This window comes from Mustela erminea, chromosome 12 (genome assembly GCF_009829155.1).
Source record: "Mustela erminea isolate mMusErm1 chromosome 12, mMusErm1.Pri, whole genome shotgun sequence".
Taxonomy (NCBI): Eukaryota; Metazoa; Chordata; class Mammalia; order Carnivora; family Mustelidae; genus Mustela; species Mustela erminea.
The window spans coordinates 65,357,480-65,383,857 of NC_045625.1; the positions used below are offsets into that span (position 1 = coordinate 65,357,480).

A 26,378-nucleotide genomic window follows, 5' to 3' on the forward strand; every position below is an offset into this window, starting at 1 on the left:
TGAAAGAGTAGGAGGCTTATCATAAGTAAATCAAGTCTCCCGCTGTGCGGGCAGAAAGGAGGTCTGAGTCAGGGCTCTTACAAAGGGTCCCAAAGTTCCAGAAAGATCTGTACCACAGTTCAAATATGGAAGCTGCAAGGGACAAAGGGATGTTACGAGAGCTTCTGAGGCGGCTCTACTGAGGTGACAGTGCAAGGCCATGCCTACCATGCTCCCTCATGTTTACATCTGTGGTTCCCAAACTGTGTGCCCAGGCACCTCAGGGCACTGCAGTGAGTTCACGGGATACTGAGGAATATTTTGCATTTTCAATGGAAGCAGCAGGTTCAGACACAAAGTGAACTACTAGCTTTAAGAGGCAGTTCAGGCTCTCAGCATGAGACTGCCCTGCCTTCCTTTCTGTGGTGTTAGCACAAAGGGCGTGGGGAGGTTACAGGCGGGGAAGTGACAAGAGGCGAGTATCTTGAGGACATCAGGGTAGAGCATTAAGTGAGGGCGGCAGTGTCCAACCTGGGTTCATGTCTGAGGGTTGTGAGGTGCCCCAAAAGCGCACACGTCCCATTGGTACGCCATTGGGATTATGGAAGTCTGAAATCAAAATATTCGTTTCCTTTCCATTTGTGTGGGCTCACTTTTCCCCCACAGCTACTGAGTCTTTAGGATATAAATTCTTACTAGGTTATTTGGACCAAACCACTTAATAAACAGAGCGGTGAGGTATTTCTTTTGTCCTAGGGGAACCAAGAAAAAAGTTCTGAGACACCAGGACCAGGGAGGCTGAGGAATTTCAGGTAAGGGTCACAGGCTGTTTATTTGCAGTTGTAAGCTTTTGTTCTGAAGTTAACACCCGCTGATTTAGAATATGCAAAGGACTCTGAGGAATGGGGTGGTAAACGGAAGAGCTTTCCCCGGTCCCCCTCCCCCAACTTCCCTCCTCGGAGCAGGTCCTGCTGGTCCCTTTGTTGCCTTTCCCGCCAAGCTTTTAGCTCTCAATCCATAAAAGGAAACAAATAATTAGAAAAGTCAGGACAGGATCACACCCACTCTACACGTTCACCTGACAATATATGGGCGACGCTTCGCCATGCCTGTCACTATGTAGTACGTTCTTTCAGACACCCGAATAATAATGTCACATGTGGATACGTGTGGATGTTCATGCAGACAGACCCTGAGGATGGACACTTACGATGGTTCTGTTCCTTGTCCTTATAAAAAAAATGCTACAATGTGCATACATGTCTGTATTTTGTTTGCTGTCATCCAGAGGCTTTAGAAAGCAAATATGAAGCCTTCGAATACACCAGCAATGCAGCAAGAAGGAAGAGAGGGGTTGCAAAGACGGGATGCGGTGTCGGGATTTGTGTGGAAGCAGGCGAAGCTGGCAGTGGGAGGCATCGCCTGACGCAAGGGAAGAAGGACAACAGAGAAAAAGGACTAGGAAGTTGACACTTTTAAAGGCTCAAACCTTTCACAGAACCAAACCCAAACTCCTCGGACTGGAGCCAAGGTCTAGCACCATCTGCACCCAAGATCCCTTTCCACCTGCGTTTTCTCTTTGTGCCCCACTGCCTGCCCCCCCCCCCAACCTGTTTAAACCTCCAGGTCAGCTGCCGGCGCATCCAGAAAATTGTCCCCAAACATACACAAACACTTCCCTCAGTCTGAAACACACTCTCTCCTCTTCCCCATCCAGCAAAGCCCTAAGTGCCTCTGAAAAGCCCTTTCAGTTTCTCTAATGTGTCCAGCACCGCCTTGCCATGCACCTGTCCCTGTGAAAGCAGAGACTGCAGGAGGAGACAGGGCTGGAGGGAAAAGCAGCCTGAGGGCAAGAACCATTCCTGCTGCTATCCGCAAGCCCCAGACCTCACCTGGCACAATGCGCTGGAGAAAGGTATTAGGACACGCTTGGCTGGCTGGGCATTCTCACTCATGCGTTTGCGTGCGTGTGTGCATGTGTGTGGGCCCATCTGCGTGTGCATGTCTGTGTGTGCTTTGTATATGCATCTGTTTGCATGTGTGCGTGTCTCTGTGTGTTTGTGTGGGTGCATGTGTCTGTGCTGGTCTGTGCATATGTGTATATGAGCACAATATGCTTTCCGTCTTCACTGATAAGAAGAGCCATCCCAGAGGAAGAAGGCTTAAGGTCGGTAGGCTCAGTGCCACCCAGCTCTCTCTGCCCCGTGCTCCCCAGCACAGCCCATTTCCACAGCCGCTCTCCTGTTTTTCCCACGGGATGAAGGAAGACTGAGAAAGACCTGTTTCACTTTGATGAGCGTCAAAGGTAGTGACAAGTATCTGTCCCATACTGCGGACTGGGATAGGACCCGAACGGCCACTGTTATCTCCGGGGGAACTGAATCCAGCTAAGGAAAAGGCCACACATGTCACAAGAAAAGAGTGACCGTCTGCCTGTGGGACATAGGCTGTCACGTGCTAAGGTCCGTTTGGACAGTCGCTTACAAGGGTGCGGCCAAGTAAAGGTAGAGGTGCTTTCCGAGCAAGTAATACTCTTACTAATTCAAGATCCTCTAGAGCTCCATCACTTTCCTAAAACAAAAAGCTAGAAAAGGAAGAAAAAGCCAAAGATGCTCTCAGTTCTCTGAAGAAGGCGTGAGACGCACGTCGTGACGGTGTGCTGAGCCCCTGAGCACTGACGGCAGCCCAGCGAGCCTGTCTGCAGGTCCCAGCGCACAGAGCTGCTCATCAGACAGAGGCTGGGGCTCTGAGCAGGTTCCCCGTGACCCTCTGACCTGGGCTATGGACTCCAGGAGGCTGACGCCATGGAGCTTCAGCTGTGCTCAGGTCCGTGACCAAGTCACCTGCTGAACCGCCTCTCTGAGCCACTGTGTTGCCCTATATGGTAGAAACACGTCTGTGGGGATACATCTGGATGGCCAGCCACAGCATCAACAACGGAGAGCCTTTCCCAGTCAATAGGCCAGTGGTTTTTAAACATGAAAGTCTAGGATTATCTTGCCAAGTATTTTATTTTATTTTTTTAAAGATATACTTATTTATTTGAGAGAGAGAGTGTGTGTGTGCGTGTGAACAAGGGAAGAGGGAGAGAGAGTATCAAGCAGACTCCACGCGGAGCACTGAGCCCGCTGCAGGGCTTGATCCTACAAGACCATGACCATGACCAGAGCCGACGTCCAGAGTCAGCTGCTTAACTGACTGAGCCACTCAGGTGCCCCTCTTGCTGGGTATTTTAAGAGCATATTTAGCAGGTGCAGTGCTTGCACTTAGGCGTGGGAACACCCATTCCCTTCTTTAACTTGGTGCAAGAACCGAGAGTCACCCGCTCGGCCCCTCCACCTTCACAAGACATAGCTCATCTTAGATGCTGTGCACACAGTGGCCCTCCGAACACGCTGTGGCCAAATCCAAACATACCCAAGTAAGTGCCACGTTGTTCCTTGAAGCCACTTTTTATTTGTTTAAAGACTCCTGGAAGAAAAGTCAAGATCTTGATGCTGCTTTATATCTGGCTTTCCTATTAAGCCACTTTCCTGACTGGCTTGGCAGGATTAGAATGGGATAAACAAAGAAAGCAACCAGTGTAGCAGCTAATGGCTAAGACCTATGATCTCGCGTTTCCAAATTTACAGAACGTGCAGATTGCCAATTTCAATTTTCATTAGAATTAATCACATAATAGGCGAGAGGAATAATTTTTGGTAGGAGTGTAATTTTCCCGCTGTTTCAGATATTAATTCTCTTACCTCAAACAAATCACAATAAAATTCTGCTGGCATCATCTGTGCCATTTATAAACAAACCCTTCCCACATTCAAATATTTAATTCCAGTTGGACTTTCTTTTTAACACAATTACAAAAGAAGAGTGTTTGCCTTTCATACAGTCACATGGCTAAAACCGCAGGAAGAGCCAACTCTTCTGTCTTATTTGGTAATGAAAATCTAGATGGTGTTCAGAGAAAAGGGAAGGTGGTAGCTAGCTTCTAGAAGCCAACATCTGGGCTTGATGGAGCATGTAATTATTTATTTCCATTTCTTTATTTGCCAAATGGTAGCATTCCCTCGGTCTTACCAAATTTACTTAGCCCAAACAAGGGTTATGAGTGCTTGACCATAAAACTCTGAATGCGTGAAGCTAAGAACAGAAATCTGGGTCTTGGATTCTCAGTGAAGCGTCTTCCCGAAGACTTACTGCTCCAGAAAGAGACTCTTGACGGATGTTCTGGGATTCCTCTACAAGAGCTCACACACACACACACACACACACACACTCCTCCTTTTCTCTCTCTTCCTCTCTCGATGTTCATAAGTGACCACCTGGCTAGGTAGGAAGTACTTACTCAGATAATAATTTTCTGTTACTTCACAAAGTTATTCAAAAGCTAAATGTAAAATATGACATTAAGGGGCACCTGGGTGGCTCAGTGGGTTAAGCCTCTGCCTTCGGCTTAGGTCATGGTCTCAGGGTCCTGGGATTGAGCCCTACATCGGGATCTCTGCTCGGCAGGGAACCTGCTTCCTCCTCTCTCTCTGTCTGCCTCTCTGCCTGCTTGTGATCTCTCTCTCTGTCAAATAAATAAAATTTTAAAAATAAAATAAAATACGGCGTTAAATTGAGAGCCCTGTAAGACCGAACAGGTGCCCATGAGTAATGAACAATGATGAGACACAAAGCGAAGCCTGGCCACACCCAGAGGCAGCTGGCCGGGTGCACATGCTAGTCCCTGCATCCCCGCCGCCATTACCTTGTTGGAGATATCCAGATTGCAGCCGGCTTCACAGAGGGCCACCACAATAGGCATGTTGCCGTCTTTGCAGGCCACATGGAGCGGGGTGTTGCCATGCCTGTCTTGGAAGTCGACAGAACACCCCTGGCCGATGAGAGTCTGGATCACCTCCACCTGACACCGTCTCACGGCAAGATGAAGAGCGATGTGTCCGTCCTGCAAAAAGTACCAGGGGCCATGAGCACTTTCCCTTAGGCTCACAGGGCTGGCCACTCGCCTTTTCAGCCGCCACGGGGCCCAGATGAGTTGGGGATGGCATCGCTAGCGCAGAGCCTGAAGGGAGGATTACATAACAGACTTTCCTCTCAGAGAGTGGGGGACAGGCTTCGTGCACCCTACTAAGTAACCACAAACTGACGATTCCAGGTGCGGCCAGTACAATCAACCAGAGAGAAAGAGCCAACACTTCTTCTTGTCCCTGGCTTTACAGAACTTAAGTAATGGTCCGTACTCCAATGGCCAGTTTTATCACGGACCTGAACACCACTTCTAAGAAACATTCGCTCAGCGTCTTTACTGACTTCCTAAGTAGAATGCCTGTTCCTTTCTCTGAGTCTGGGAGAAACTGAGATGTGTTCAAGGGCTGCCTTATATATTAGGGGCGAATATAACATGTTGGCCCCAGGCATCCCCAAAAAGACCAGCCTGAGAATTCCCTCCACTTGTTACGGATTCCCTGGCGAACAGTCAGGTTGAGTGTCCGGAGCCAGGGACAGAATTTGGGGCCATGTCTGTGTGGGTACTCCAGGCTGTGACAACCACAAAAGGTCTGCAGCCATTACGAAATGTCTCCTGGGGGCAAGCTTGCTCCCAGTTTAGAACCACCTCTCCGTACTAAGAAAATACTCCAAAAATGGCAATTACTAACTTAACTACACTATCCCAAATCTGATATATAGAGTAACATCACAGCCTCACATTAAGTATAAACTCACAACAACAGATTATGCTGAATTTGTATCCTGAATAAAGGAACACCTGGTCTAGAATGGCAATTATCAGACAAACAAGGGTGGTTTTCGTCTTTTTACAAAACAGTCAGTGATGAAAGTAAATAAACCACTGATTTCTTTGTTTAATCTACGAAGTAATAGTGACTTGCCAATTTTAGTCCTAACTGAAGATTGTCTTAGGCTCAGTGATCATTGCTGTACCTGCTCCGAAGTGGAAAAGGCTAAACGTAAGATAGACACCTAAGTCATGTGACATCAAGTGTTAAATGTCACAAAGGAATATTAATTATTAAACAGAATCTAGAAAAGGGCACAGAATTTCTGAAACAGAGAGGACAAAGGATCACTGTAATTTGCTACATTTGAGTTTGTTAGGTAAATTGATGCAGGAGGCTTGTGGTCCTACCAGCCCCCCAGATCGCATGCCAGGGAGCGTGATACATTTACCCACAAAGCACCTTGTCGGAGGCATTGAGGTCGGCTCCGTGTTCAGACAGACACTCCACGATGTCGTGGTAGCCCCGGGCAGAGGCTGTCAGGAGGGGCGTCTCTCCTTCTCGGTTCTTAATGTTCACGTTGCAGCCGGCTTCGCAAAGAGCTCTGGCCACGGAGTAATAGCCGTGCCAGGCAGCACAGTGCAGGGGGGTTTCTTCTTCCTGGCCAAAGAGACACACGCATGAAGATATGGACACAGCAACACGCAGGTACGTGTACGCAGAGTTCCAGCCAAGTCACGGCGGCCCAGTGATGGCAGCACAGAGAAAAGAGCTCGTGGCCAGTGGAGCAAGACGTTCACCGGAAATAATGGATATAGGCCTGATGTCTCTCCTTCATTAGTTTCCTGCGTCCACACCTGTGTGTTGCACAAATTCAGTTTTCCCTGCCAGTTACTAACTGACCTTCAGGAGCCCCCTGGAGCGGTCAGCTCGGCTGTTCTAAACAAGGGAGCCCGGGTGTGGGTAGGTTTATAGCATCTTTCTTGGGAAAGTGTCTTCGTTCACATTCAGACTCCTCACGGGGGGAGAGCACTTCCTGAGCAAGCATTCCTGCCACAGTCTTAACCCCTCAAGATTTCTGTCCCGTATGTCACATAAAGATGAGTCGCACAATTTACCGTTGCTCTGGCAAAGAAGTGCTGAGGTCATTGGGCTTTAAGAAGTGACAGGAAGGTCTATAGGCCTGAAAGGCCTGTACATTCACCATCAACGTCGTTAGAGGCTCATGTCTGTCTGCAAGACGTTATTACAGTGTAGTGCTGATGGCATGATTCTGGAACCACGACTATGGAACCAGACTGCTCTGCTACTTAGCAGCTGTGTGAGCTTGGGCAAATCACTGAACCTCTCTGTGCCTCAGTGTTCCATAAAATGAGGATAATAATAATAGCAACCCACATGCAGGATAGTCCAGAGGAGTAAATGAAAGAATGAATGAACGTTCGTGTTTCTGTTCGAGTCCCTGCCCTCTGAAATCTAAGCAGAAAACCCCAAGGACCCGACTCTATCCATCAGCTTGGGGCACATCCACGCAGCGAGCAGGCAGATGGACATCGACTACCATGACCCACCTTGTCCTGGAAATTGGGATTAGAGCCAAAGCTGCACAGTAACTGGACCACATCAGCATGGCCATAGCGAGCTGCCACGTGAAGGGCTGTCTCTCCAGACTGTAAGAGAAACAGACAAATTCAGCAGACTGTGGAAACTGAAAGCATAGGACTGGAGGCCAAATCCCGTGCATGCCTGGCTCCACATCTTCCCCTTTAGGGCCCCCGCCACCCTCAGGCCCGCTGCCCCCTTGGTGATTGGGCCCAGGACCCTGGGGTAGGATATGTCCCACACAGCTAGTGCTAAATAAACCCAGACACATAGCTCATCCTGCTTGTCACAAAACCTCCTCAGTTAGAACGCCTCCCTGTCTGTGATGGCGGTTCTCAACCCTCTCCATATATTGATACTCAAAGCCATGGGATTTTTTTTTTTTTAAAAAAAACACAAAACTCCCGTTTTAATATTACATTATTTAAAGTTTTGCTTATGAGCAAGTTTCTGATTTCACTGTCTATGTTTAGGATGTCATTTCTTACATTCTCAGAGATTCTAAAAATATCACTTTTAGCCCACAGTCGCATTCTGTGAATTTGTAATACATGCAATTTCCTCAGGATGTTTTACTTATATTTGTCCAGAACTTGGAGTATAAACAGATTTAAAACAAAACAAGATACTTGTTGCTACCTGACCAAAACTGCCGTAATATGTGTGTGTGTGTGTGTGTGTGTGTGTGTGTGTGTGTGTCTTTGACATGACTATCATCCCTTAGATATAGAGCAGTGCGCAGTCCATACAACTGTATGTGGCAGTCCTGAATGAACATGACAAATCAGTCTGCAAGTATTAGGAGCAGAGCAGGGTTGTACAGTTCGATGCATAATGGATGAGAAGGTAAGAATCCTAGGTATGTGTTCCAGCCCTGCCAATTAACTCACATGACTGTTGTGTGAACCAAATGAAACAACAGACATACGAAAGTAAATTTACCTTGCTAAATCAATAATTTTTATAATATCTTTGCCCCGCCAAAGCCTTATTTTACATGTAGTCTCATGAATCCTTCTAGTGCCTGTGCTTGTAAGACCTACACTGGCAGCTGCCTCAGAGAGGACGAGAAGGGTAAAGGTAGGTACACACGGCAATTGAATAGAAGAATCAGGACTTGGTTGTCTCTCTAGCAGAACCTTAAGTTTCCATGTTATGGGGAAGATAAGTCACTGCTTGCATATTATGCCAACGACTTGGTAGATTTCAGCTAACTGCAGATTTTAATATTAGACCAAGCCAGAGGCAGAAAGAAACTTCTCAATTAAATTCTCTGCAGGAAGATTTTGATTACAGGCCCTATTGCTTTGGGCCCTGATGCATATGGCAGGTCAACACTCATAAGCAACCTCTTATCACTTCCCACGGTCCCTAAGAAAATAAGTGGCCTTACCTTGTCTTTAACATCCAAAGGGCATTTGTTCTCATTGAGAAATTTCAGGGTATCAACGTGGCCATGCCGAGAGGCCCAGTAGATGGCATTGGATCCACCCTGTATAAAAACAAATGTGGAGTGACGTTTAGAGAGCCCAAGGCACGCATCACTCAGACTCGCTCTAGTTCCCTTCCCGAGAGACGGCAACTTCAAGGGAGCAACTTCCAAGAGGAATACACTCCCGTTTTATTTTTTAGTTTTGCCAAAAAGACCAGAGTTACATAAGATGTTGAGATTTCTGGGAAGCTCTCTGTCCTATCTTTGCAGATTTCTTGGTAAATCTAGAATTATTTTAAAATGCCATTTTTCTTCTCTTACAACCTTCATTTCAATCTCTGGTTAGAACTTTGTGCACAAGGATCAGATCCAGTCCATTTATAGTTTTGTTGAAAATCTATGGAAGCTGATGGCAGAGCCATTGTAGTGACTACTCCCTATTCAACACTTGTATCTATCCTTCCAGTGTGACCTCAAGGCGTGTGTAGTGTCCTTACTTTGTTATCCTAACAAACGTGCAGGCAAATGTATTTCTGATGAGATTAATTAGATCATGAAAATTTTGCCAAATGTGACATTTACTAACCCCGTTGAGTAAACATGATAAGCCAGGAGTGAATCTGAGTAGTGTACAAGGGAAGACAAGAGGAAGGGATGGGTCTGCCTTTTTTCTTCATAACACAGGTTAGACTGGACCAGCCTGTTAGGCAGTTCACCTTCCTTTATAGAAAATGGAGAAATGAAGTCAGAGGCCCACGTTGTTCTCTGTTCCCTCTAAGATAGGGAGACAGTGGGAAATACTTTTTTAAAAGCTAATTCAGTGGCAATAAAACAGAATTCTGACCTTATCCTGGACATCGATTCTTGAGCCTCTTTTAATGAGCAACTGTAGTATTTGAATATTCCCACAGCCAGCGGCGATCAGTAATGGAGGTGTCCCGTGCTGGAAGAGGCAAGGAAGAACATTTCTTTCCAGTTTGGTAGGAAGGGAAAAGCAGCTCTCCCTGGGGCCCCACACCACACAGCTTCCCATGTCGGAACAGACACACAACCACTGCGGCACCACAGGGAAGGGGGTTCAAGAGGAGCACACACAGCCTTTCTCTGCTGGGTTCCCAACCCAAGGTGACATGTGCCTTTGCAGGAGGAGCACATTTGCAATGTCATGATTAGAGGCCCACGAGGGGCATGAAGAAAGGCCCTCAGTGCTCTTGACCTCATTTCTAACTCAATCCACTATCAACCCAGGAGTGACTTCCTCACAGGATGGCGCCTGTAACAGCCCCAGGGAATGGAGCAGTAGAAGGGATCCTCTCCACCTTGGACTTGGAGGTGTACAGTCGTGGTGACTCCCCCACCCGCTCCCCTGGCAGAACAGCCTCAGACCTTGTTGGGCTGGTTAACGTCATAGTTGGACAATGAGCCCAGGAGGTGCTGCAGGCCGGGGACGTTGTCATCATTGATGGCGTGGATGATGGCTTTCATCACAAAGGAGTCTTCCTCATCCTTGAGAGGGACCGTGAAGAGGGAACAAGAGTTAGCTTGCTGGCCACGATCCTCTTCTCAGCGTAAGAGAAATCAGTGCTCATTTGTCAAGAGAAGCATTCAGTGCAAAGTAAGCCACTTTCTCCCAAATCCACCTGGTCATGAAGGGAAGGAGGTTCCTTTTTGTTCCTGCCATGTTGGAAACTAACACCACCTTCTGTTTACCCATATATATACACACACATATATATATGTATATATACACATATACACAGACACATACATATTTATATATACCCTAGAGGGGGAGAAGTATGAAAATAAAGGCCCAAGAAGTGGAAAGCAGATGCATTTCTTGTTACAAGAGAAAATAACTAGATAATGTTGAACAACAACTTAGTTAAATCTTTGCCACTATGTCAAAGTTTTCTTATAATAATAAGATATTTACCAAATATGGCACATTAAAACTAAGGAATAAGCCAGAAAAATCCCAAACTAAAATCTCTGGACGTACAGGGATATGGCTTCTACTATTTCAAATCTGGAAAAGCAGCACATTGACAGACGTTGAGTCTCTGCTTTGGGGGCAGAATGGAGAAAGCATTTCTCTCTGGGCTCAGCTTTCTCTTCTCTACGGATCTGAATCCAAACAAACTTCACAAGCATTTTAATAATATTCGTACCAAGCCCATGTCAAGAATGTCACTGGTTTTGCTTTTCCAACACAATTCAGTTTGATGACTAAGAGACATTTGCATGAAAGTGATAGTCAAGAGAAATGGGGTGAATGGGAAGAAGAGGCAGATGGTCACCACAGGTCCCCAGGACATCAGGACATCAGGACAATGAGGGAACTGGAGCTGTGGGAGGGGTCATCCCACCTGGAGCCCACACACAGCCCGAAGCCCTCTCATACCCTAAACTTCACATCGCACTGCTTGGATTTTCCCCTGAGCGGTTATTCAAGATGATTTTAATTTGTAACACATAATTGTTCTCATCTTACTTAGATTAATAGTTTTTGTCTTGTCCCTGGTTCAGCTGTTACTCTCAAATAATCCCCAAACCCAAACTTTCTCCTCTCTTCCTCCTTCTCCGATCTTGCTTCTCTCCCACCCCTATTTTCTTCTTAACCTGTCCTATCTCTTTTTACCCTACAAAGCTACACCTGGAGTCTCAGTGAACTAGCATCCGAGGGAAGAGAAGAGCTGGTGTCTGCGGGTGTGTCATCCTGCCCATGGAGCCCCTGGACCCACTCAGGAAACATTCACTACGTAGTAGTCACGGGAACAGGCTGGTTCCCACAGAACCACCCTTTCTGGTTCCCTTTACCTTCAGGGCTCCCAAAGCCCTACTGTCTGTCAGGGGAGAGTCTCAGTGAATTCAGAGGTATCCAGCCATATCTGAAGAGTTAATCTGTGGTTAGGTTTCAGTGTGGATTAAGGGAAAAAAAAATTTGGAGTTGTTCTCAAGGGCATTACACATGCAATACAGGATCAACAGGGGGAGTAGGTTTAGCTTTCTGGTCTAGCATGAACTCCCCCGGTGAGCCCCACAGTATTTGCCCTGATTTTTGGGTGTGTGTGTGTGTTGGCAGGAGGAGGGTCTGGCCCTTTTGTACTACTATGACCCAGTATTTTCCAAGGTCAGTGGCAACAGAGGACTCTCATTTTATTCATGAAAATTAGAATAAATGCTTTCCTCTTCTGTTGACCAGTCACTCATCAAACTGTGAGTATGGGAGAAATGGGGTGGGGGGGGTGGTGTTAGAGGCAGTAGGCAGGAGTGGGTATGGTGCCAATCCAAACAAAGAGAAAAGAGAACAAAAGAGGCAACAGAGTACATCAAATCAGCCACCCAGTTCCCTCCCTTGAGCGGAAGAAGAAGAGGCCTGACACTTCCGTGACTTCCGGTTTTCTGGGTTGTTGAACAAATCAAACAACCTAAACATCTGAAACGCACGGTGCGAAGAATGAACCTCACCAAGGCAAACAGGTTTGCTTACCAGAGTATCATCGCTTCTGGCAACACTCATGTTACTCCTGGACAAGAACGACCTGGATAATCTTTGGCACAGTGATATCAAGCGAACGGATTGCTTAAAAAAAAAAAAAAAAAAAAGGGAAAAAGGTGAAAAAAAAAACCATAAAATTCAGGAGAACAGGAAGAAAGAGTGTATATAATGGTACTCAAATTAGTGTGAATGGCAAAGTCTTTGAGCTGGTATTCACTGCTGATGGCATGTTCTTTGCGGGGGGATCTTGTAAGGGTCCTATAAGGAAGTTGGATCCTATTTGCTTAAGGAAATTTCTAAAGGTCTTATAAATCAAGACAACAGGATAGAGGTTTCCCTTCCACATTTCATTATTAACTACACAATTGCCCAGTCTGCATCCCTTCTCTTAATAGGTCCTTATCTACTTTTTGAGCAGTGGAATCTTACCTTAACAAACCCTTTGCACATCCCCACTCAGAGAAGCATGGTATGCAAGGGTCTTGTCCTGTGTCCTTGTGCCCAGGCAAGCTGGTAATGTGACTATCAAAATTCATGGAGTTGTTGGAAACAAACAGTGGGGAACTCCTTAGCCTATAGGGCAAACACCCCTGCATTTACTCTCAAAGGCAAAAGCAATAGTAAATAACGTGTGTGTATGTGTGTGTGTGTGTGTGTGTGTGTAAAGACAAAAAGAGAGAAACTTATGGTGGTTATCTCTATATTTTAAGACTATTCTCAGGGTTTCCTTCAGACTAAATGTTAAGTCTCAAGTAAGCTAGTGCTGTGGCCCTCCTCATCCCTACCATGGTACCCAGAACCTGATGGGTGTGAAAATGAGGTCTATTTCTAGCCCAGTGCTCAGAGACATGGGGCAGGTACCTGCTTCCTTTGGGCTTCACACAACCCCGGACATAGGAAGACATCCCGTCACCTTGTTAACCTTGAATTTTCATTTGTGCAAGGTTGACCGGAATGCTTTTTAGAGCCATGCCCCACACAGCCCCCATAGAGGCCATCCACACTGAAAAAGCACAAGAGGCCACTGGGCAAATGTTCATGGCCTTGCCCCACTCCCACCCCCACCCATCACAGATCAAGGTTGGACTTAGAGAACCATTCACACAAGTTCTGCTAGAAACGCAATTCCATGCTGCTTACCACAAAGAACAGATTTATTTAAAATGCGGTTTGTTGCATTTAGGAAAAGACCACTATAATTTTGTTGTGCTGATTTAAACATTTGCCTTGGGAATGGATTTTATTTTTTTAAAAAAGTGCAAAAATTACATATGAAAATTAGAGTTAAAGAGGACTGAAATATTATTTTCACCTATCTTTTGAAAATAGCATAACGGTGCAGAACACTAGAGTAAATTTAAACAAAGAGACCAAAAAAGGATGCAGTTTTGTATGGGCAGTATCAGAACAGATGAGACTGGCCAGAAGCAGTGCCACAGAGGAAAGAAATCAGTTAATCGTTCCCTGTCAAACACTCTTACTTTCCACTTTTTCCGGGCTGCGAACTTCTTGAACTTCTCCATGTTGACTGCCGACGCCTTTCTACTAAGTGCTTGCTGGGTATCTTTAGGCTAAAATCAAAGTCCAAGAAAGCAAATTTAGAGCCCTCAAGTGATGGAAATGTGTGCCATGACAACTTTTGGAAACCTCTAATTATTTGGGATGTGTACACACTCACCTTACGAATATAAGACAACAAATTCGGATAATATGCAAGAGCCAGGAACCTAGTCTCTGGAGGTCAACTCTCATGGCTAAGGGTTTGATAAAATCCATAAAAAGTGGATCTTGGGAAGAGTTGAAGAATTGCGCTTGGACCAGGCTTGAATTCGAACTTCCCGCACTGAGTTTGGGAATGGCAAGATTCATGGTGAGGTCTTGTGATGTGGTATGTGAACTTAGTACCATCAGGTAGTTCAGACAGGGAGGGGACTCAAAGGTTAGCAAATCAGCCCTGTCTGACAGCACTAGAATTCCCTGTACTGAATTTTTTTTAGGAGAGCATTGGCTCTACTGATGAGAGAAAGAGACACCATTGCCCCCTCAGGGAGCCCAGGCAACTGCTAGGAGCTCACACAGCAGAACGCTCTGGAAGCCCCAAACCTACTTCAGCAATGCAAGTTGTTACACTGCAGTCCCCTTAGCAGTTCCATGATTTTACTGTGTAACTGCCATAGCTGGAGCAAACTCTTTAACCCAAATGCCAGTGGGTGTCTCAGGGAACGCAGAGGTATATAGTAGGCCGGGGGGAGAGGGTGCGGCAGGCTCTGGCACAGACAATTGTGCAGGGTTTGGAGCGCTTTATGGAATGCGGGCTCGGTGCTGTAGCCTTTAAATTTTACAGCAGACATCGGAAATCCAGATCTGGTATGATATTTATGCTGGAAATCAATTCCAAAAATTTTAAAATAGTCTCTGGGCCACCATCCCACTGGTCAGACCAAAAATGGCTGTTGAGCAAACTTGACCTTCGATTCCCTGTTTAGAATCCTGCACTGTGACAGCTCACTCTCACCTCCACGACCATTAGGACACTCTCATCTGTCAGCCGCCTTTAAATACGGCACCAATATCAAAAACAATCCTCCACGCAATCTGGGGTGAGACCCCATGGTAACTTGCAGTACCCCAGGGCAAAGGCATTCTGGGATGCCCTCTAATACCAAACCAATCACGGCGGGCAACTTACCTTGATCCAGGGATGCTGCAAACTATCTTGAATTGTCATTCTCTTCCTTTGTAGGGGGAGGGGAAAGAAAAAAAATGCTGTGACCATAGAAGCAAACACTAAGGTTGTTTCCATGCCGGCTGGGCCTCCTAGGTAGGTGCTCTGGAAAATGCAGGTCAGGGACTGCTTCATGAAAGAAAGCCAGAAAGAATGTTGGTCTTTCTGGGACTATTTTACTCTATCTGCAGGGACTGACCAAGCAGGTCCAAAGGGCCCTGCCTGCATTTTCCGAAGCGTTCCACGTGGCATGCTTTCCTTGGCCACGCGGAACCTACCAGGCTCGCATAAATGTGGCCGCATGCACAGTCCAGGCTGTGAGCTGGAGCCACGGCCGGGAACCTTTCAGGAATGACGGACACTCACTTTGGATCCTTGACGAGGAGTCTTCTTATGAAATCTTTGGCTAGGGCACTGGTATTACTGAAGTATTCTTCCTCAAACTCGTAGTTGACGGCCGACACGTTTGCTAACGTTTCTTGCTTAGTGTCTCCAAGAAAGGGGGAGGCCCCACTTAGGCTGTTAATAAAGTGGGGGTGTAGAACATGCATGATTACCTCTTGGGTGGTCATGTCATTCCTATAACAACTGATAAGGGGAGTGAGGCTTGAGATGATAATCTGGTGCTTGGGCAGTTCCTTCAGAATCCAGTTACACTGTAGGGGGCATTTAGTTGCCATGCACAAAACCTCCAGCTTAAGGCCTAGGAGGCACTTCAAAAGTTAATTTGGAACAGCATCTAGTAGTTAAAAAAACACCCTATTTTCTTTTTTTCCTATTTTCTCAGCAGTGATGGACAGCCACGCTTGCTTTCAGCGATGATGCTGCAGTTTCTGATGACTCATTGCGAATTAGAAGAAAATGTTTAATTAGTATAAACTAAACGTGTTCTGGGGGTGTAAGATGAGTATGTTTACATAAAAAGCATGCATAAACTGAAGAGATCAACATGACACATAGATGGTTAATAAGACAGATGGTCTCAGAGAAAGAGGAAAAGAATACGAGACGTGGATTTTGATACTTACAGAATATAGGTTATGACCCCGATGCTCCTAGACACAAACAGAAACAGAAGCCAGTGTCAGAAGAACAGTAAAGTAAATCAGAAAGATGACAGCATCAAGGGCATGCTCCTTACCACATATCTGCCTCTAGACCAAGAGGTTCGTAGTTGACTATCTCAGGAGCTAAGAGGAAATAAAACACGTTTAGTTTTGAATAAAAGTGAATCAACAGATTCCACCATCAGATATAAACCAGAAAGATGTACCAGGGAAACAGATGATGTTACAGCAGGGGACATTTTGCCAGTTTAATCCATTATATTTATGAGAAATAAAAGAGTGCAGGAGTAAAAAAAAAACTTACCAACAAACTCTGGTGTCCCAAATATGTTTTTGAATTCATTCCCAAAGTCAATTTTATGGGCCAACCCAAAATCAATGATCTTGATCCGAGGTTTAGGGACATTTCTATCCAAAAGCATTATGTTTTCAGGCTTAAAAGAAAGAGAAGCGCTATAATATATTATGCTGAAGACAAAGTGGCAGAATTGTTCCCCCCCATCCCTGAAAAACCCACCCAAACCTAGGGATGACTGGGTAGTTGCAAGAGAACACCAGGAAAACAAAATGTCTTGGTTTAGGTTCTCCTGGGAGCAGACCCGTGCCAGGGATTCAGGTGCGAGCGGCTTTTGCGGGAGGGGGCTCCAGGGAAGAGTTACACGGTCGAGGTTGGGGAGACAGGAAGCAGAAGGAAGGAAACCCACGCAAGGAGTCTTGTCAAGGTGGGGGTGATGGAGGGCAGTGCCCTTGGGGAACTTAAGGAGGAGTAGCTCTGAATTTTCCAGCTGAAGCAGGAGGGAGTCAGGGCATTTATCCATCATCCTTCCCACCCCAACCACCTGCACTGCTAAGAACGGCTTCTGTGGGCATCGACTCTGGTGCGTGCCGCTCCCAGGCCAGAAACCAGATGTCAGGCAGACAGTCACAAGTGTCCAGCAGCAGCGTTTGGGGTGTGTTAGTGAGTGCTGGAGGGATCCAGATGGGGTCTTGACAGCTCTGCTACAGTAAGTATGGAGAAAGTCCTTCCTCTTCTGAAGTCTCATCCTAGCTCCAATGATCTGAATCATTCACTTGCCAATAGATCACATGGTGCTTTGTGATCACTTCTCAGTGCCTTGAATCTTACATCATCATTGATGACCTGTTGCTCCTGTATATGCCTTCCCTTCCTATAGAGACCATAACCTCCCTGATAGTTACAAGTATGACATATCTTTTTATCTCCCACAGTGCTTTGTTTCCAGGCTGCCAAAGACCCCAATTAGCCAATCTCAGAGTTTCTCTTGATCGATTGCTGGTGACAGAGTCAGGCCTTTGCATCAAGAGGCAGAGGAGAGATCAAGACATCTTCCTCCTTATATGCCCTGCAGCTACAGGAGTTGGAAACTGGGCAGCCAGAGGCCACTCTAGGCTAAAAACACCCCATAACCAAGAATGTCCGCCTTGCTTAGAGACCTGGCTGGTAAAACCCTTTGATTCTTCCCCAGGGATTCTTTTTTTTTTTTTTTTTAAGATTTTATTTATTTTTATTTGACAGAGAGAGATCACAAGTAGGCAGAGAGACAGGTAGAGAGAGAGAGAGAGAGAGGAGGAAGCAGGCTCCCTGCTGAGCAGAGAGCCCGATGCGGGACTCGATCCCAGGACCCTGAGATCATGACCTGAGCCGAAGGCAGCGGCTTAACCCACTGAGCCACCCAGGCGCCCCCCAGGGATTCTTGAACGTAATCATTTATCTTCAGTCTCTATCCCACAAAAGGTTAGAAATCCTTGAGTAGGTATGCACTATACACCTGCTGATTTATCTTCCTAATTCCATCTGCTACACCCATATAGGATTAAAAATAAATGTATGTCTTTCAGATGTCTCAATTTTTCTTAAACAAACAACCGATGCTATCATTTGCATACCCTTCTCTCCGACCTACACTCAGCAAAACGTACCTTAAGATCAAAATGGGCAATCTGTAGGGAGTGCAGGTAGTAAACACCGTTAAGAATCTGTTTGAGAAACTCGGTTGCTTCCTCTTCAGTCAGAGATTCCTTTTCAGCCAAGAAGTCAAACAGCTCTCCACCTGCGACTCTGAAAACCAGGAAGCAGAGGTTACTGGGTGTACTTCAGTTTCTCTTGTGTAGACCACTGGTGTGCTCGAATTTCAGGCAAGAGAATGGCCTAAGAACAAGTTGAAATGGCTAAGCGAGGCATCAGAGTTTTCCATGTGTCTCCCCACTGGATGGGAATTCCGTCTTCAGGTACATTCGTGCTGGATCGGTCCTGGGGATCACCCTCCTCTTGCGCTATGCTCACAGGGGAGAGCAAGGAGCAGAGATGTGATGGGGAGAAATGTATCTGAAAGCATCTTACTTACATATATGTACAGGTAAGGTCTTAACTCACTGATTTAAAAACAAAGACAAAACATGGGGTGCCTGGGTGGCTCAGTGGGTTAAAGCCTCTGCCTTCAGCTTGGGTCGTGATCCCAGGGTCCTGGGATGAAGCCCCACATCGGAATCTCTGCTCAGCAGGGAGCCTGCTTCCTCCACTCTCTCTCTGCCTGCCTCTCTGCCTACTTGTCTGTCAAATAAATAAATAAAATCTTTAAAAAAAATAAAAACAAGACAAAACAATACGCCAACTTTGTGCAGAATTTATAGAACATATCTTCCTTGTGCAATCAGAGAGTGCCTGGAAAGTTCGTAATCTGTGCGTTAATCAATTCTTTTAAGCCCCAAATCACAATATATGGCTTACGGAGATTTTCTTACTGTTGTTTTGTACCTGTTTATATATAAATCCTTGTATATTTATTAATAAAGCACATTTAGTAATGCATTTTACAAATACTTTTACGAGTAAGAATAAACCTACGCAAATCTGAAATGTATGACGTTGTTTAGGGATTTATGAACCCCTCTCCTTGGGCAGACTGTAAATCTCTGATGGACAGAGGTCAGTCCATGACTGTCCCCCGGTCTTCACACAGGCATGAAGCCTCTCATGAAACTCACGAAGCCAGGCACACAGCAAGAGCTCAAAACTTTGTTAGCCAGTGGCTAAGTGAACAAACTCCCCTTAGAAATCCACAGCAGTAATTAATGGCAAATAACAGGGAACTTTTAATAAGAGTTTTTATAAGTTCATCTTTTCTCAAGTTTACCCATACATGCACAACATACTAATTAACTGCAATTATGCACATAAATGCTGTGTTCATTATCTTTCTTTTGGCAAGACAGCTCCGTGAACATACCTACTACTTCCCCATCCAAAAAAGAGAACCGGTGCTTACGAGATTAAACGCCAATGACAAGAAAGCCGACGTCTTCAAGAAAGGGGTCAGATCCTGCCCCTTCACTCTCTAAGTTGTTTTTTTTAGCCTGGCCCCAGGCCCCCTAGCATCAGGATTGCTTGAGGTATTTTAAAAATACAGACTCTCGACGTCCGTTCCGGCCTCCTGCCTGAGAGTTTCCCAAGAGTGGGGACTGGAAAACGCAGAATAGCTAACCAGCGCCCCAGGTGATTCTTAGCACACTCAAAAGTGAGGACCATTTGTGAAAGTTTTAATTGCATTCTCCTGATGCACGGCCTCCCTCTGATATTTAACATCTGGATGTTTATCCGGAAGGTGAGGTGACTGTGGGGACCCAAGCAGAGAGCTCGGACAGATCTGCCATGTGCCCCAGAGCCTGAGCGAGCCAGGAAGGCCAGGAAACACCCCCCACAAGCCCCGGCCACAGAGGCGTGCAGGTGACCCCCACACTCTCGCAGGGGTGGGGGGGGCGGGCCCTGTCTGCACCCTCCCAGCCTTGCTGCCCTATCCTCTCCACGGAGCCCTTGGCCATGAACTCTGCACTGGGTGCCCACCACTCCTCAGTTTTCTGTCTTCTTATTCCTCTTAAAACCAACAAATCAGGGAGAAGGATTCCTTCAACTCCAGAGGGTGGGGTAAAGGAGAGAAAAATGGGAAATGATGAATCAAGTGATTTGGGGAACCATGCTCTCTCATCCTCGGGTGCTTCCTTCCTCTCTGGCCTGCATGGCCTGGCTTAGGTGGCCCATACCACCGTGGGCTATGTGGTGGGGTAAGGCCCAGAGCCGGTGCACCCAGGACACAGCTTCACTCTGCAGCTGGAAGCTTATGCATTCAGGCTGGGCCTCATTTCCTCACCAAACAGGTAGCCTAGGACTTAGGCCTTAGGACGTGACCTTAGTGCATAGACTTAGGATTTGACCAACGAAAGATAATAAATATACCTGAAGAGACTGGCAAGTCCAGCAGGAGGCTGAGGTCAGTAAGCAGAATGGGTGCCATTCGAAGGAGGGACACTACTGTCCCTGTAGAACGCCATGTCACCTGCCCCATTACCCAACCTCGCTGAGCCTGGGATTCCTCTTCCATCAAATAAGGGACCATCGCACACCACAGAGCTGTTCTGAGGTACCATGGTGTGGAGAGCCCCTTGGGGCTCAGTAAACACTGTTTCTGTTCTCATCTGGTTTCAAACTGAAAGCCTCCCACAGAGGCAGCGGTGTGCTGGCCCATAATTCCCAACGGGCTCTCTGGGGCTGGGGGCAGGGGCAAGGCCCAGTCCAGTCCATTCCCAGGGTGTCCTACTCCTCTCATGGCCATTTCAAGCCAGCCATGGGATGACACGAACCATGGGGTTGGGAAGCACCAAGAACTTTGTAACCTGGGTGAGCCAGCCAACCTGGGCCACTGAAGCATTAGTTATCTAATGCCACAGCACATCCTGCCACATATGCTTCTGAGAGGGGGTTGTGCCTCTGGGGCTTTGCCATCTTGAATCTCGGCAGATCCCAAGGCCACGTAAGACACAGCGGAGTGACTCCATGCCGGCTTTGGTGTAGTTCTGTTTCTACCATGTGCTGAAGCCCTCACGAAGAGGGTGTCATGATCCCCAAACCACCCTGTGGTCTGAAGAAACCCTGGAAGATGGGACACCCCAGGAAGAGAGAAAAGAGGCTGAGGAGCATTGAGCCAAGGAAGAAATCTTGGGAGTGGATACTTTCATCCAGCTGATGTCATGGAAGTCAGACTCCATCTGAGTCCTTCCAGAATTCCTGACTCACAAAACTGTTTGCAAAATAAAATGGTCATTTTAATTTGCTAGGGTGGACACCGTGAGCACCACCCATGCTCCCCGTGGAGGGTCATGCTGCTGAGTGTAGGAACATACAGCTGGGTTGAACAAACTTCTATAAAGGGCTGGATATAAATATTTCAGGCTTTGGGGGCCACAGAGTTCTGCCCAACTACTCAGCTCTGCCCCAGTAAGGTTCAAGCAGCCTTAAACAATATATAAATGAAGGGATGTGGCTGTGTTCCAATAAAACTTTATTTAAAAACAAGTGACCAGGGCGCCTGGGTGGCTCAGTGGGTTAAGCCTCTGTCTTCAGCTCAGGTCATGATCTCAAGGTCCTAGAATCGAGCCCCGCATCGGGCTCTCTGCTCAGCAGGGAGCCTGCTTCCCTCTCTCTCTCTCTCTCTGCCTGCCTCTCTGCCTACTTGTGATCTCTCTGTCAAATAAATAAAATCTTAAAACAAAAAACAAGTGACCACCTAGATATGGCTCAGGGGCTATAGTCTATCTACCCTGATATAAAGACCAGCTCATCTCAGTCCAACCTGGGCCAATCTAAGGGCCCTTCAGAACTTTCTGTTGGGCCAGCTGGGGCTGTCACTGGGCTGCAAGGCAGCACAGCCTCTTCTGCCCACTACTGCACCTTCTCCTCTGTTCCATATTCTGGTTCTAAGGGCAGTTCTTAATAAACAACCTGCACACTCTTCTCCCTCTCAAAGTCTGCTTCCGTGGGAACCTGTCCTGCCTCCAGCAAATCTGGGGATAGTTGGTTACACAGCAATAGATGATCACAACACTATCTTGAACTGGCTGGGTCTGTTTACTCGGTTCAGCCAATGGAAACTAGATTTGCCCTTCTCTGGGCCTGGTCACCTCCAGCCTTCGTCAGTTTTCCTGTCTTGAGCAACTCAACTTCCACAGTGCTTTCTGACCACATTAGTGAGAGCCGGGAACAACCCTGGAGCTCCCAGAGGGAAGGAGAGTGAGGGACCAGCCTGCAAAATGGTGGTGCTTGACCAAGCCTGAAGGAAGGAGGCATGGATCACCTCTGACTTCTCCATCACTCTTCTCCAGGCACTATTCACACCCCACGGTGTTCACAATACGGTCCATGCTGTGGCTTGCTCAGGGAACCATTTGGCTGGGCTTCAGCAGTGTTGGGAGGACCCCCCATTTCACCGGGCCTGGACCCATCCCTGGTTTCTTGCTGCCTTGAAGGTCATTACACATATATACATTCTCCTTCATGCCACTAGGGAAGGCAGGTGTTCTAGCCATCAATTTCAAATATAGCTACAAATATTTAGTCATTAATCAAGGTAATCAACACTAAATGACTTCAGCGAAGGTTTGGGGGGCATAATAATTTATTAAATTATCATTGGATAATTGACCCCATTTGCTCCCCAAATCTCAGAAGTTTGAAAGTGACTGGAGGGTTTTTTTTTTTCCCCATATACATGCTTAGAACCAGGATGCAAATGCTTATGATGTTGTTGGTGAACAGCAGGATAATGTTAATAAGATCAGCCCAAACCTTGGTATTTCCATTCTTTGGTCCAAATTTTACATTTTGCTTAGGAAAAGGAAGATTGATGGGGAAAGAGAGACGAGCCATCTGTGTAGCAAATTGAGAAAGCAAGACTAACCTCCTCTACTAGGTCTTTAACTCAGAGTGTTTAAAATTATAGCATTATCATGGAAACTGTGTGACACGCATGCTAATAAGCGTTGCTGTGTTCACCAAGAAAGCTGGAAAACTGGAAGGCTCCCTCTCTCCCCCATTGCCTTCCTCTACAACCAATGCCTCCCTAAAAGGTGGCTGTCATGGAATGTAGTCAGGACTCATTAGAATGCGGAAAACGAAGGGGGCCTTCAGAGTGACACAGAGAAATTACTACAGAATTCCAGTTTCTAAATTATAACACTATTCAGGGTTTGACTTTTGCTAGGAATTGTCCAGATACAGCAGGACGTGTTCTGGACTAGATCTGGTCATAAACTAAGTGCAGGGGACTCGTGTCTACAAGCTAACTACACCTCATGAGGTATTTTGAGGCAAATGCTATGATACATCAGTGTGGGGCTGTATTTCCTCATTTGGTGAATGGGGGGGGGCATTGGAACAATTCAGGGCACACCCTCACGGTCCTGGCCTGCTATGACACCAGCCCTGGAAGATAGCATGGCAAGAGGACTAGAGGAGCCTCAGCACACAGGCCCCCAACCCTGGCTCTGGCTGTGGAGGAAAGTATGGAGCTCCCCACACTTCTCTGGGCCTAACTCTACCATCTGTAAAATGAAAGGGTTGAATTATTGGGCCAAGTGACCCTCTAACCTTCCTGTGCATCACAACTCGGGGAATATGGCAAAAATACAATTTCCTAGAACCTACTTCCTACTTCCTTCTTTCAGGCCTGGCCTCTGTAATATCCCAGACTATCCTCCCCTCACTCCCTCCCCCTCTCTCCTTGGCCACCTGAACACAAGTGACCCAGCAGAGGACCCCGAGGGGAACCAGGAGCAGCGGAGATATTAAGAAGAAAGTATAGGGATCCTTGAATCACTGTCTGGAGGACAGCCATCCAACAGCAACTGTACTCTGAGTGAGAGATAAATCCTATTATGTTAAGCCACGGATATTTTGCAGTTGTATTCCATCTGCTCTAAATACAAAGCTATTTAATCAGAAGTAGGACTACGGTGTATTTTTAAAATTAAAACTAAAGGAAAGCAACCAAGGCAAAGCACAGAGTATGCTAACTATTCTAGTCATTTGGTGCTGGGCAACACATCTCCCCAGAACTCAGTGCCTTTAAGCAGGATAATCATTGTCTTAACTCCTGTGGCTTTTATGGGTCAGGAATTCGGGAAGGCATGGCTGGGTAGCTCTGGCTTAGGGTCTGTCACAGGGGTGGGACTCAGGAGCTGCAGCTAACACCCCGGGGATGCTGGACTGCCATGGGGGACTGTCTGGGCACCTCTCGCCATGTAAACTCAGGGCTCCATGCGGCCTCTCCATCCGGAACCATCTGGGCTTCCTCACAGCATGGCGGATTCAAGACAAGGAGACTGTTGACGTGGGAATTCCAGGCTCCAGGACCAGTGTTTCAGCAAGCAGGGTGGAAGCTGCCTCAGCACTCACGTAGCACTAAAAGCAAGTCAGAAGCTCTTCTGGATTCAGGAGAAGGGGGTTTAGAACTCATTTCTGAACGAGGGAACTTCAAGGCTCTAGGCAACATGTAGGACACGAGAGGATGTTACAATCATCTTTGGAAAATACCTATTCGTCCGTCATTACCCATGATGGAGGAACTGAAATGCTCGCTCTTACTTCATCTAAATGTGTATTTTATGGGGGTGTGGTACAGTAATTGCATCAATTGGCTAGGACCACACCAACAAACAGGGTGGCCCAACTAACAGAAATTTCTTGTCTCAAGTTCTGCTGGCTCTGAGTCTGAAATCAAGATGTCAGCAGCACTGTGTTCCTTCCGAACCCTCTAGAGGGATCTTCCCTGCTTCTCCTAGCTCTTAGCAGTGTGCCGGCAACCTCTGCCATCCTTGGCTGGAGATGCACCACTCACTCTAGGCCTCGGCCCTCATATGGCCTTCTCTCTGTGCATGTCTGAGTCTGTGCCTCAGTTTCCCCTCTTATAAGGACACCAGCCAGACCAGATGAACGCCCATCCTAGTGGCTTCATTGTCCCTTGATGACATCCACGAAGGCTCTATTTTCAAAGAAGGTCACATTCTGGGGGGCTGGCGTTGGGACTTCAACACATCTCTTTTTTTTTTTTTTTTTTAAGGGGGTAAGTACAATCCAACCCCTAAGAGGCAGCAGCCCACAGGCTGCCAGCAAAACGTTACAGGATGCCTAGCACAAATGAGCCTCCGCGAGGGTAATTAGAATCTGCTGATGTTTTTCATTAGCCTCGCTTTCAGGTTCTCCTACGAAGGAAGGGTTCCTTCTCACACTGTTACATAAACTTTTAAATCCGAGTCTGAAAAACGTCAGGAGAGAAATGCTATCTCGTCCTATCCCGAAGTCATTCCTTCAACACTTGGAGATGCGGTGGACCTCTCCCGGAGCACGTGATGTGAAGGTCGGGGCAAGTGCCCAGACATTTCCTGGTTCTGCCTCGGAACAAAAATTAAACCTCCGAGCTCTGCGGTCTTCACCTCCGGGAGAATGTACTTTCTTGTTAATTTAGGGGAAGCCCTGAAAGGTTTTCACACTCTCATCTCTCACCTTCCAAATGAAATCCCCTGAGTTAACTGAGGACTTCCTGGAATGCAGAACTGAAGCTGGGAATCCAAGGGAAAGGTCAACAGGATACCCTCCTCCTCGATTTTGTGAACTAGGTGTGAATTGAAGGCCTGCGGTGGCCAGGGGCCTGAGCACGCCATTCTCTGCTTAGATACTGTGTTGCCCCCAAAGTACCTTATAAATAGCATCCAAGGAGCCCCTAATCTTCACACCTCCTCGGAATTAGCCCTGCCTCCTTTGAATCCAAAAGACAAGCTATATCTGAAAATACATTTTCTGTTTTTGCCTCAGATTCGAGTTCAAGGAACAACTGAAAAGGCGTTCTGGGGCTTCTCACAGAACAGCGCGCCTGGCACTCAAAACTCACGGGGGAAGTGACCTTCCACGTCACCCAGAGAGGTGGTGCGCAACGCAGGCAGGAGCCTTCTGAGGGTTCCTACGAAATCCCTACGGAAGAACCTCACTCAAAGGGTAAAAAAGGTGTTGGGGGCAGGCGTTCTGGGTTTCAGTCTGGGCTCTGTGACTTCAGACGGGTTAAGTTACTCTCAGAGGCAGTTTCTCTGTCTATAAAATGGGGGTAATAATACCTACTGTTCACTATTACTACTGGGGACGAAAGAAGGAAAATATGACTTAGGTTATGAGCGTCTGACACTAACATTAACATTAATATTCCAGGCAGCTGTCTCTGACCTTCACTCCACTTAGTCACAGGCGTCTGGGTGAGGAAAACCTGTGAGCCACTCTCTGTGTCTCTCGTCCAGATGCCAGCTTATGGGGTGAGATTCTGGTGTGCCAGGGAGGCTACTCGCTGTGGTTAAAAAGCAGGGTTTCCCCGAAATGAGAGACATTCCTGAGGCCACAAACCTAGGGAAGAAGTGGGCCTTTAAGCCTGGGTGTCTCAGTGGGTTAAGCCTCTGCCTTCAGCTCGGGTCATGATCCCAGGGTCCTGGGATCCAGCCC

General features: G+C 46.9%; 1 protein-coding gene across 9 annotated transcripts in view; it reads right to left on the reverse strand.

The window, feature by feature from the left end:
- Positions 1-26,378, reverse strand: part of DAPK1 (death associated protein kinase 1) — a 173,726-nt gene that overhangs the window by 34,649 nt on the left and 112,699 nt on the right. For all 9 annotated transcript variants that reach the window (XM_032308099.1, XM_032308095.1, XM_032308094.1 and 6 more), the window contains exons 4-17: positions 17,987-18,125; positions 16,350-16,479; positions 16,120-16,168; positions 16,007-16,033; positions 15,345-15,497; positions 14,943-14,988; positions 13,735-13,824; positions 12,245-12,337; positions 10,138-10,257; positions 9,596-9,694; positions 8,713-8,811; positions 7,289-7,387; positions 6,180-6,377; positions 4,727-4,924 (exon numbers count right to left, since the gene is read on the reverse strand). In XM_032308099.1, coding sequence (XP_032163990.1) covers positions 4,727-4,924; positions 6,180-6,377; positions 7,289-7,387; positions 8,713-8,811; positions 9,596-9,694; positions 10,138-10,257; positions 12,245-12,337; positions 13,735-13,824; positions 14,943-14,988; positions 15,345-15,497; positions 16,007-16,033; positions 16,120-16,168; positions 16,350-16,479; positions 17,987-18,125 — 1,540 coding nt within the window. The remainder of the gene's footprint in view (positions 1-4,726; positions 4,925-6,179; positions 6,378-7,288; positions 7,388-8,712; positions 8,812-9,595; positions 9,695-10,137; positions 10,258-12,244; positions 12,338-13,734; positions 13,825-14,942; positions 14,989-15,344; positions 15,498-16,006; positions 16,034-16,119; positions 16,169-16,349; positions 16,480-17,986; positions 18,126-26,378) is intronic.